Genomic DNA, 12373 nt, shown 5'->3' on the forward strand with positions numbered 1-12373 from the left:
TTGTCTCAGGGTTTCTAGCCTCTCAGCTTTCTGTGTTGCTTTGCAGAGTTTGCATTTCCTGTTTCTTTATTACTTCTTTTTGCAAATTTGTCTTGGACCCTTCCCCTGTCTTCAGGCATATTGGACTGGGCCTGTTGAAATGCTGACTTCTGAGCACTCTGTTAACAGTTGATTGGCTTATTTATGGGGTTTGTAATCCTCTTTTTAGAAACACCTTAAGGGAGCTGAAACAAACAGAACCTTGGGAAACCTTGGGTTACTTGCCTCTGCTCACCCATCATGAGGAATGTCACCTGAGAGGGCCGACATGGGGCTGTGGGAGGTGTCATCATTGCCAGAGAGACATGATGAAGGACCAAAGGGAAAGACGAAATGTGTTCAGATAGCAGTTACAGCCGGAATTAAAACCATCGTCTTCTGCCTTGAAATAGGCAGATGTCCTAGAAAATTTTAAATGTGTATCCAGTTGGGACCAGAGAGAGGAAAAGGCCGTGGGGGGAGGCACTGGGGTCTGATCTCTACTCTGACCAGGAGAAATTTGGGGCTGGGTTGAGGTGGCCTTGGAGCAAGAATAGAGGCCTCCAGGGGATAGGTGACAGCTGGAGACAGCGTGGCTAGAAATAGTACCATTTGCTTGCCTCCTGCATCTTCTGAACTTTTATGAAAGCCTGTTGACAACAGAAGCAAAGATTCTTCACCGTCTGCCTTTAACTTACCCCTCGGAGACTTGGGGAGGTTCTGATGTTTGGTGGGGCTTACTCAGCCACGTGTCACATGGGAAGGTCAGCAGTAGCACCCTGTCCCATTGTATAAGCACTGCCTGGGGCGGAGACACAGGGCCCTAAAGGAAGGGGGGAGGGTGCCCTGGAGCTGGGAGAGGCTTCTGGAACACAGATGTGATTTGGAAAGCCAGTTTTGGGGACCTCAGAAGTCAGCATTAAAAGGCTCATTGGCCTTCAATAATTTAGGAAGGTTGAGATAGATTTATATATGGTGTGTACGCATGTTTGTATGAGTATATAGTTTTCCTCTTAATTTTCTACTCTTTCTCTCTCACACACACACACACACACACACACACACACACACACACACATATATATATATATATATATATATATATATATATATATATATATATACACTCTCCCTCCTTCCCCCTCTTCCTAACCCTCTCCCCAGCCGGCCAGCCATCCAGCCTTGAAGAGTCTTGCCATCCAAAGTGGGGTCTAGGGACCAGCAGCATTGCCATCACGTGGGACCTTGTTAGGAACATAGAATCTCGGGCCCCACGCAGACCTGCCGCATCAGAATCTGCATTTCAGCAAGCGCTCCCAGTGATTCACCTGGAAGCCAGGGAAGCCCTGCCCCAGAGAGACATCCCCTCCTAGAAGTTGATTAATTGCGGCCTTCCATGCTGTCGAAAGAATAAGGGGAAGCGTCCATCTGGTCATGGTGGACAGAAAGCAGCATGCTCTCCCAGTGGTGGTAAAGGGACATTTTACTGTTTTCTCATTTGCTAATTATATGGTCCAGAGTGGAAAATTACGAGGAAAACGGACCCAAGTCCCCGCTGCGGTCATTGACCCCAGCACACACTGACAGTACTTGGCCCACGGGCACTGGGGTTCTGTAGGGTTTTTATATTAGGGCAGTGGTTTTCAACCCAGACAGTTTTGCCCCAGGGGGACCTTTGGCAGCATCTGGAGGCATTTTTGCTTGTCACATCTTCAGGGAGAGAGGGTGGTTCTTCTGGCATCTAAGTGGGAAGCCACAGGGGTTCTTAAACATCTCCTACGATACCCAAGACAGCCCCCCACAGCGCAGAATGGTCTGACCCTCACCATCAGCTCGCTCTGAGCTGCAGAAATCCTGCGGTCGGGGAGTTTCACCTGCAGTAAGTTCAGAATCTGTCTCCTTGTCCAGCAGCTCATTTTTATGAGATATTTCAAATACACCAGACACTTAGAACGAATAAATGTTCACTCCAGTTTTCTTTTGGGAAATAAAACAGGTGCATCTGTCAGGACAGTTTCAAAGCCCCTTCCCCTGGCTCCTGCCCTGGAGGCAAGCACCTTTCAGAAGGTGAACCCTCATCCCCAGTGCATGTTTTTGTACTTTGATTACACACATGAGCATCTGTGACATCATGGATCACGTTGCACAGGCCGCCTTATCATGGCGTTCTCCTCTGGTTGCATGTTGCAGGATATTTTTCCAGAAGTTTGAGCAAAGGTATGAGCAGAGAGCAGTGCAGTATCTAAATAAAAATGGGCATTTCCTTTAGGCGGCAGTCAAAAATTTTAACAAATTTTTAATGTTTTAAATCAGGTTGAGGAAAGAAACCCAGAGGTAATGGTTGCAGATTCTGAAAGGAGGCATTTTTCAAGTGCAGGCTCTGTAGTGGCCCAGGATTGAGCCTGTTAACTTGTCCTCCCATCTGTTGGAGGTGATGACAATGACAAAGTCCCGGTCCCCCAGCGCCTGCACCCTCCTTCCTCCCTGAGCAGCACCTCTCGGGTCCTGCTGTCAGCATCCTTGGAAGACATTGCCTCCATCTCTGCATCATTTTTCAGAGCAGGCCAGTTACTATGGCAACGGATAGATTGAAAGATGAGCGGGGAGCGGGGCGCGAGGCTGGAGTGAGATCTCAGGGTGGCAGCGTGTGTCCCTGACGTCACCCTCCACACGCCTGGATAGGACGATTCTGGCTACTCCCATTCAGGGCTGCTGGCTGGCTGCTTTCTTCCCGGGGCTGCCAGGGTCTCCGGCAGCCTCTGCAAATTGCCTCCCTTCCTGCGCCTCCTCCCTCCCTGCCCCAAATTTTTCTCTTCGCTGCCCCTTTTCTGTTCTGGCTACAGGCTGTCACGGGGCATGCACAGCTCAATTCTCGTGTGCTTCGGGGTGCTCTCCCGCCCAGGGCTCTGGAAGGGCAGGGAGGCATGGCAACGTTATTCCTGACGTGGGTGACGCTGTGAAGTCCGCTCTTTTCTCTGCCAGGATACTGACTATGCAGAAATTTATCGAAGCAGATTATTATGAACTAGACTGGTATTATGAAGAATGCTCGGACGGTAATTACGGCCCCTGCACAAGAGAGCAGGGATGTGCGGGGGCATTGTCTCCCGGGAGCGGGGGAGGGTGTCCTGAAAGCTTTGCAGGGAGATGGGCAGAAGGAGGGGCGCGGGAGCCAGCGCCGCCAGCAGGCGTGTGTGGCTCTGACAGGTTCCAGGGCGCGGTGCAGGATGGCAGGTGGGCAGGGCTCATGCCCGTGGGAGGCTCCTTTGCGGTTGTCTGGTCTTGGCTCCGAAGGGGAGATGGTGTTGGAGTGCTGGGCTTGCGAGCATTGTGAGTTGGATGCATTCTCTCGGCGGGGAGGTGTGCGCGTGGCGTTGACGGGTGTGTGCGCGAAGCAGAGACGTGTTTGCTGTGCTCTGTGCTGTCGGAGGGGCTAGGGATGCATGTACTTGAGAGGAGGCCTCTGGACTTCCAGCCTGGAGGAATCCACCCTTTCCTGAGCCCACACCTGCCACCAGAGAGGCTGGAGCAAAGGTCAGGCAGCTCCCATGGAGCAGTCCGTGCTAAGGAATTTTGATTGCGGGATCCCACAGAGGTAGGGGGTGGGGAGGCATTGGGAGGGGTAGGGAGAGGCTGTCTCCTTCTGTCCTGGTCACAATGTGTGCAGGGAGGGTGTGGCACATTTCAGAGGAGACTGGGTGGAGTTTCTGTGGCTGGACAAGCCTCAGGAGCCTTCAGGGGAAAGAGCATGGGGGTGCATTCTCAGAGAGGCCGCAGGGAAGGGACCCCAGGCTCCTGGGGGGTTGGGTATCAAAATCATGTCTGTCACAGTTCACCTTTCCGCTTTGAAATGATGCTCAAATCACATGCCTTTACATACAGGCACAACACACGAAAAGGACTGAATTAATATATACACTGATGGGGGGGGGGGGGGTTCTATTCCCAGAGAGGATATATTCCCAGCCTCACACAAGCCGTTAGTAGGTAAGGGAACTGCCTTTTCATCGGAGGGGCTCTTTCAGGGGGCTCGGATCAGGACTGCCTTTGGTTACCCTCAATGATGTCACAGCTGGGAGCTGGCCTCATTAGCAAGCTGAAAACCCGCATCAGTATCTCTTATCTGCTGATTTCTGCCTTGATCACGGGCTACAGGAGAGGGGCTTAGAGGCTGTCTTGGGGTGGTTGTGGGGGGTATTTAGCTGTGCCGAGGAACACCCCCCCTCATGGAGCCCCACTCTCCCCCAGCATTAGATAAAGACAGCGTCATGTTGCATCTGTGTGCGTCTTTAAGTATCTTGAGTAATGATGATGAGCAGCTCCCGAGGCGTTGAGGGGGACAGGGGGACAGAACTCTTGTTTCCTTTTGGGTCTGTTATCCTTGACGCAGGTGCCCACTCTATTACCTATAGTGGTGCTTCTTTTCGCAAAACATCACTGACCTCTGGTCGTTTCCTTGGACATCTGTGACTCACTGAACCGTCCATAACTTTGTCAGGAGTGGGTTAGGGAGCATTGATTGCAGCAGATCACCTGTCCCTCGGCCTGTGGGTGAGTTGGGCGTGGCCTTGGCTCCTATGGGTCCATCCTAGAAGCAGGGGAGGAAGATTTCTTACTGTCTTGACCCAATTGCCATGCTCTCCAGCTCTCCTTCTACCCTCGTCCGTGGCTGTGAAGCCAGTCACTCGTGTCGGTCAATTTGAAGGGTGAGACGAGGGCCTGCTTTATCTGTGCGCCTGTCAGAAGGATTTTCTTACCCAGCAGTTTCTCTTGGCCCCAAGGCAGCCAGAGCTCTCCTCTTCCAACAGAGAAGGAAAATGGAAGAAGAGGTGACTCATCTGTTCATGGGTAAATAAATAGGTGTTGATTGTGGTTGCTGTGTGCTGAGCAAAGTGGATCGCCTTTACCCTCCATCTCAGTTTGGAGAAGGGGAGAGAGCCATTGCGATGGGATTTTCTGGGACAACTGGTATGTCCGCCATCCCATTTTCAAGATAATTAGCACAATAGGGATGGAAGGGAACAGAAGCCCAGAAATACCTAATTCAGGAACCCACAGAAGGGGTGGAGTTCAGGGACATGCTAATGTTGTAGTTACTTGTTTCTGTAGGTCCAGCTAGTTGGATTCTTTCCTGCAAGGTTAGTCTGGAAATGCCACTTGCCCTGTTTATGTGCGTCTTTCACATTGTAAATCAGCCTTCACCTCCCAGTCCTGACCTTCCCAAGGGAGAAGGCCAGGTAGGAGCAGACACAGCTTGGCTTGGTCTCCCTTATCATTTGACATTTGAGTTCTTGATGAGGGAAACTTCTAGGGAACTTTCCATGCTCAGAACAAAAGGTGAGCCAAGTGTTTGGAAGAACATGCATGATCATCATATATGCCAGAGTTCCTGAGTCATACTTAAATGGTAGGGTTATAGCACCGAGCAAAGTAGTATTGGTGGGTGGGGCTGCAGATTGCAGGACAATAAGGACCCCTCCTTGCAAGCTGGGATGAAAAATGTTGCTGTTCTCTTTTATCTGAGTTTTAGGGGAGCTTTGCTCAGGGCTGGATAACTGTACATTATTCCCTCACTTATCAGGGGCATTACGTTCTAGAGCCTCCCTGGAAGTAGGAACCTTACATTTACTCTACACTCTTAAACCTATGTAACTTTAACAACATACATATACAGTACCGCAAAATCCTGCGATAGAGTGAAAAATCCACAATAAGTAATTAAATATAATACTTTAAGAAATCCTGCGATACAGTGAGGCCACAATAAGTGAACCGCGATATTGCGAGGGACGACTGTCCTCTTCTCCCCGACCAGCGTTAGCTGTGGAATCTTACCCTCCATCCCCTCACACGTCCAACACACAGTAAGGCCCCAGAGGGTGTAACAAGAGGATGAAGGGCAGGGACTTAGAAAAATAAGAAATTGGAGTGGCTGGCTGCTCAGTATCTTAAGTTAATTTATAGAGATTTCAATTAGTCAGCAGTCAACACACTGGAACTGGGGCCTTTGCAGAATTTGCACTGTTTCCCATTTAAACTCTGGAGTCTGACAGGGTCAGGGTTAACTCCCGTGCATGTGTTCCAGCTCTGATTGCAGAACCTCTAAAGCCTGGCAGACCATGAAAACCACCCACCCGCTTATTAATAAAGCAGATTCTCTGAGCCATTCCAGACCAGGAGAGGCTTTGAGAAATCTGAACTTTCAGCACATGCTTTTGGTGATTCTTACATCAAGTGTGTTTGGGAAACTCATGGCCATTATCACTGGAGACCAGCCCCAGGCACTGGGAGCTGCAAAATATTGGGTTGGGCAAAAAGTTCATTTTGTGTTTTCCTGTACGATGGCTCTAGTAGCGCTCAGTTGTTTTTAACTTCATTTGAAAGAATTTTGTTAGGTTGTATTGTGACAGCTGTCATATCACTGTGTGTTTTTTAAAACTTCAAAATTGGTGAGTTTTTGTGTAGCCAGTTAGAATTAAAGATGGAAGAAAATACGCAACATTTTCGGCATATTATGCTTTATTATTTCAAGAAAGGTTAAAAAAAGCAACTAAAATGCAAACACAGATTTGTGCAATGTATGGAGAAGGTGCTGTGACTGGTAGAACATGTCAAAAATGGTTTGCGAAGTTTTGTGCTGGAGATTCCTCACTGGATGACACTCCACGGTCAGGCAGACCAGTTAACGTTGATAGCGATCAAATCGAGACACGGACTGGGGACAATCAACACTTATACCATGTGGGAGACAGCCGACGTACTCAAAACTATCTAAATCAATGAAGTTATTGGTGAAAATGAAAAATGTGTCTTCTATTTTTGAGAAGAAATCATACGGACTTTTTGGCCTACCCAATAGTTTTTTAGATCTGTTGCAGAATCTTATGTTGTTTCTTGGCTACACTGTTTGTTTATTTTTTTAGAGTGTGCTTATAAAGAGAGCAAGACCTTTTTCAAAATTGGGTTCAAGGGTATGTTCCTTAAGTTAAAGAAACAGAGACACTTTTGCGATTACTCTATAGACAGAGGTGGGGTAGCAGAGCACTGGCCCGAAGTGTCTGTTTTGTGCGCTCTATGGCTGTGTGGCTTGGGCACCTCCTGGGACCTCAGTGAACCTGTGTCAACCCCGAGTCTCCATCTGGAAAATGGGGGTAACCACGGTACCCAGAGGCATTGCGAAGAGGGTAAAGCATGTCAACCAAGTAAGAGCGCTTTGTAAACGGTGATGTGCTGGGCCAGTGCTTAATTGCAATCTCTCAAACACTGTACTAGTTATTAAGTTTTTTTAAAAAACCCATTTGAAAAGGCACGTGGTCTGTCGAACAAGGTATATAGTATTTTGACCACCTGTGAAATGTAACTGTGAGTCTTTAATCACCAGCTTTGCTAACGGAGAGGGCATGTTTTCCCTCGGATGTGGATTGGAGGTCTAGGGGGCTCACAGGAAGGACAGAGTAAAGCCCACGGTTTTAGCACTCCATGCTTCTGTCCAGGAGCTGTGCTGGGGTCCGGTGGGGGCCGAGGCCCCCGGGGAGACGCGGGCAGGCCGCCCAGGGGTATAAAGTGCACCTCTAGAATAGCCGGGCATCCTTCAGAGCGCCCCTGCCCAGGGGGCCTTTCAGTGACAACAGAAATTATTCTCTTCTCTGCTGTTCAGTATGGCAGCCACTAGCCCCATGTGGCTCTGGGGCACTGGAAATGTCGTGTGACTGAATTTGGGATTTTATTTCAATTTAAACGTAAATGGCTCCAGCTGCTTATGGCTACTCTTTGGACAACACAGAATAGAGTTTCAGGAAGATGACTTCATGGTGGCGCGTGGAGTAGATCTGGGCAGGGGGGTGGGGGTGGAGGGCACTTCCAGAAAGCTATCCCTCTGCCCTGCCGGAGGCGAGTGACACCTTCCTCCTTTGGCCCTTCCCATCTAGTGTTTCCTGGGACTGGTCCGCTCTGGGTCCCAGGTGCTGGTCCTCGCCTCTGGGGCAACGGTCACACCTGCTGCTTGACTCTCCCAGGGCTGGGCCGGGCCACCCCTAGCTCCCTGGTCGATCTCCCTCTCTCTCCTTAGCACAGGGAGTTCCAGGCTTTCTCACTGGTCTTCATAAAGGGGTCATGTGTGGCTTTGGCTTTTGGAAAAACTGCTCTATCAGAGATGATGCTCTTTGGCCCATCTCTGCCTTTAATCTGACGTGAAGGCAGATGTGGATGAGGTTTGAGAATCCCGTCACATCCCCACAGGGAGGGAGGGGAGGCGGGAGAGGACATGTGAGTGGTGGTAATGGGGGATGACTGGAAGGATGATGAAACCTAGAGAAATGGGGTGACATGAAGAGGCAGAGGCTAGGGTGGTCCTGTGTTCAAAATGACACATCCTACATGTTTTAAATATATATTAATATTTATCGTATAATATATATAGACTTCCACACCATTGGTTAGGGGTGGCCTGGATTTGAGTTGAAGGATGAGTATAACAACTTGGAGATCAGTAAAATGAGTTAACATTGTTTTGAAATATACGAAATCAGCTTTTGGCTTCATTTATACACACGAGGCCCAGCCCAGAGTCCTACGCATCTTATCGCTGATCTGCTGCTTGCTGAATGAGTAATGTGTAAGGTGGAAATTCTCCCTCCTTCCCTCCCCAGGGTTTCAGGCTCCCTGTCATTTGAATGGAATTAATAACCCCAATTTGATCACATGTATTGAGATTAAAGAAAGATTTTTTTTTTTTTACTGAGTATGTATCTTTATAAACATTGTATTGAAAACTTATTTTGATTTTGAACTCCTTGACACTGAATTTCTACTAAACCTCCTTTTTACAAAGAATACCTCTGTAATGTCATAAAATGTAGCATTCAAGAAACCAAGCGGGCATGCATACGTCTCTAGGCTTTAATTTTAAAATAAAGTCTGTGTTATATGCTGGCTTTCTACTTAGAGGTCCTCACCTGTGGTCTTCTATTCATTTTAATGGAGGTAGCGATTCAGTTTAGCAGACATTTTTAGCTGCCTGAGCAAGCTCCTCCCCACTAAGGACTCATGGATGAATGAGACCTCACCGCGGACCTTGTGCAGAGAGGATCCTTCAGGATGAGGGAGGTGAATGGGCAGAGGGGTGGACTAGGTCTGCTGGTGTGGCTGCGGGGAGCAGAGACACCTGCCACCGGGTAGCTGGGAGGTGTCTGAAGCGCTGAAATTGCAGGACTTGCTGGGATGCTCTGAGGCGCTAGCGCTCTGGGCCACCTTTTAGCGGGTTTGGTGGAGGAACCTGCCATCTTCACTGTCACAGGCAAAACCAAACAGTGCCGAGGAGTCAGTAGCGAGTTACACAGTTAAACTGTGGGTTCCTCTTGCAGGCAGCGTTGCGAGCTAGTGGCTGTAGAGTGCCACCCTCCAGCAGCCCCCTTACCCCAGCAATTAAAGAGCTCTTTGGCTGTGAATACACAGATGGATGGTAAGATTTATAAAATGCACTTTCTTTTTATAAATTACATTTTATCGTGAATGTTATTACAGTTGTCCCAATTTCCCCTACCCCTTTGTATAAAGTGCCCTTTTTAAAAAGAGCAAATGCAATGTATTATTTCCGAGGAAAGCCTGGGATGACTTTAGCTGCGCACAGGGATGCGTGGCTACTGCAGTTTTTTTTCCTCTCGCCAGGATTCAGAATGATCCCCCCCTTCCCGGTTCAGCACTGAGTCAGGCTGCTGTCACACCAGATTTCTCTCAGCTTCTGAAGCAGCCCATGGGACACCTTTCATCTGAGGGCATTGGGCAATCATTCACCTGGCACCTGCTCCGCTCCAGCCCCACCCTTACCCCAGCCTGCTTACGGCTTGGCTGGTATTGCCCTGTGCAGTTGCTATGAAACTCCCAGGAAGCGCCTGTTCTTTCTTGGTCTGGGGGAGCGGGGAGGGGAAAAGACTCCGGAGGCAGAGAGAGCTTGCTCTGAGGTCTAACACCTGCATGCCTACCTCCTCTCTGAAAACAGAGCACCTGGCAGGGTCAACCCAGGGCTGGGCGGGGCATTTCCATTCAGACAGGTGCTTTGCCCTGCCCAGTCTTGTCCCTCCTCCCAGCCCAGGAGAGCCACTCCCTTCCGGGTCTGTCCTGGGCGATGCTGGGCCCATGGCCAGGTGGACACCCTCCACTCCAGCTCAGCCAGGGCATAGCCCAGGCCCCGGCCAGGGCCCAGCGTGTGCCCCGGGGGCTGGGCCCCCATGGCCCCTCCAGTCAAGCAGCCAGGAGCTCCCCCAACGACAGCCCCGTAGGGTGATGTTTTGGCTTTGGGGTGACTTCAGCAATGTCCCTGAGAGACGAGGAAGGGGAAGAAGAATGTTTTGAGTACAACTGCCAAGATGAAGGGAGGAAGTTCACGCTGGAGCAGCATGAAATCCTGGATTTCGTGGAAGAGGGTAAATTCTGTCCTTTGCGCAAATCTGATCCTTTTCCTGTTAGTGTGGATCGGCCTGGCCTCGTAGCACTCTTTTATTTTCTTAATAAGCTGTAATATCAAGTGCGATAGAGCTTACGTGCCAGGCAGCTTAATGACACGCATGTGAAGCCACCATGAGAGGCACATTTCTAGCACCCTGGGAGGTCCCCTTGCTAGCACCTGCCTCCTGAGAGACCAGTCAGGCTTGTATTACCTGAGATTTGTTTTTGCCGGTTCTTTGATCCGTGTAAATGGAATCAAACTGTGTGTATTATTTTGTCAGGCTTCTGTTGCTTAACTAAGGTCTTTGAAATTCATACCGTTATTGCAAATATCAGTAGTCGTCTTTTTTCTTTTTCTTTTTTTTTTTTGCAGCATTCTAGCACTCTGTATTAAGAGTTTTAATTCTTTTCTTGGGACTGAACAAGGTTGGGGTAAGTTAATTGGGCAAGAGACTGAGTCATTATAAATAGAGCACATTTTTGTGCTGGCATTGTTTATTTTAAAACATTATTAAATCTTGATTTGAAATGGGGATTTTTTAAAAACTTAGAAATATTTCAAATAGAAAAGTTCAAGAGCTGACCCTGAAGCCGCTGGGGATCCCACCCCCGAGCTGTGTCGGGGTGCTGCTTATGGAGAAGAGGGAAGGTGTTCATTACGTAAAGATGTGCCCACAGGCTGGGTGTCGGTTTCCTAGTCGGGTCCGTGGGGTTTTACCCACAGCCGAGGGAAGGGGATTTTTTAAGCAAGATGTTCAAACAGTGACTGCATAGATGTTCTTTAGACCAGAATGCCTTTTCAGAATTCTGCTCTGTGCTGGCCTATTTTCATGTCCCAGCATAACTTTTGCTTTTAAAATTATTTTATAATCGGCCACATACAAAGAGTATGTATCTTGAAAATATTAGCACTTCACCAACAGGACAGTTAAATGCATTTAACTGGAGAAAAGAGGGAAACCGTGGGAACAGCCAGACGAGAGCAAGGGGGCTTCAGGCTGCGGACTGGCACCCCGCCTGGCCTTTCCATGAAAGAGGCGCAGAAGGGGAAGAAGAGAGTCGTGACAGACTGCTGGGGACTGTGCATTTGTTGGGTTCCTGGAAGTGCTCAAGAGAAAGGTGTCCATCTGCTCTTGCAGGAGCAGGGCCAGCCCAGATCGCACGGGATCCGCTGTGTCCCTTAACGCGGGGCTAAGCCCACCGCCTGTGTACCCGCATCACCTGGGAGGTTGTGTGAGAAATGCAAACTCTCAGGCCCCACTCGGACCCCTTGGGTCAGAACCTGTATTGTATTTTATGTTTTGAAAGATTTTATTTATTTATTTTTAGAGAGATGGGAAGGGAGGGAGAGGAACATCGATGTGAAAGAGAAACATCAATAGATTGCCTCTCGCACGTATGCGGACCGGGGACCGAACCTGCAGCCCAGGCATGTGCCCTGACTGGGAATCGAACCAATGACCTTTTGCTCTGTGGGATGAGGGGATAAGGCCCAACCCACTGAACCACAGCAGTCAGGGCAGAATCTGCATTTTAACAGGATCTTGAGGAGATTCTTATGCACATGAAAGCATGAGAGGCACTGTTGCCATCAACGATAGTAAGACAGTTTTTTTTAAAAAATCACTGAACCTTAGGATTCTAAATTAAAGGCTATGGCTCTGGAGCCCTGCCATGTCTCCTAGTCAAGAGAAAAACATATTACCCATATTTCATATATTTGTATATGCTTAACTTTAAAAAAAAATTGAGAGCCAGGTGACAGCGATAGTGAGAGCCAATGTTTATTGTGTACTTACTGTGTGCCAGGCACTGTCCGTCACATGGATTTGTGCATTTACTCCTTCAGACAACCACAGGAGGTTAAGTGCTGTTATCATTTCCATTTCATGGGTTTCTAAGAGGAAAACTG

At 48.8% G+C, this 12373-nt stretch overlaps 1 protein-coding gene across 8 annotated transcripts in view; it reads left to right on the top strand.

Annotated features, from left to right (window-relative positions):
- Positions 1-12373, top strand: part of TRAK1 (trafficking kinesin protein 1) — a 103385-nt gene that overhangs the window by 38241 nt on the left and 52771 nt on the right. For 2 of the 8 annotated variants that reach the window (XM_090284566.1, XM_090284568.1), the window contains exon 1: positions 10136-10439. The exons of 3 other annotated variants lie outside the window; for them this stretch is intronic. In XM_090284566.1, coding sequence (XP_090140692.1) covers positions 10328-10439 — 112 coding nt within the window. In that variant the 5' untranslated portion in view covers positions 10136-10327. Of the gene's footprint in view, positions 1-3301; positions 3349-10135; positions 10440-12373 lie in introns of those variants that run through there. 3 more of the 8 variants (XM_090284563.1, XM_090284564.1, XM_090284567.1) reach the window with 3 other exon arrangements.

Source organism: Furipterus horrens, unplaced genomic scaffold (genome assembly GCF_987537825.1).
Source record: "Furipterus horrens unplaced genomic scaffold, mFurHor1.1.pri manual_scaffold_7, whole genome shotgun sequence".
Lineage (NCBI taxonomy): Eukaryota > Metazoa > Chordata > Mammalia > Chiroptera > Furipteridae > Furipterus > Furipterus horrens.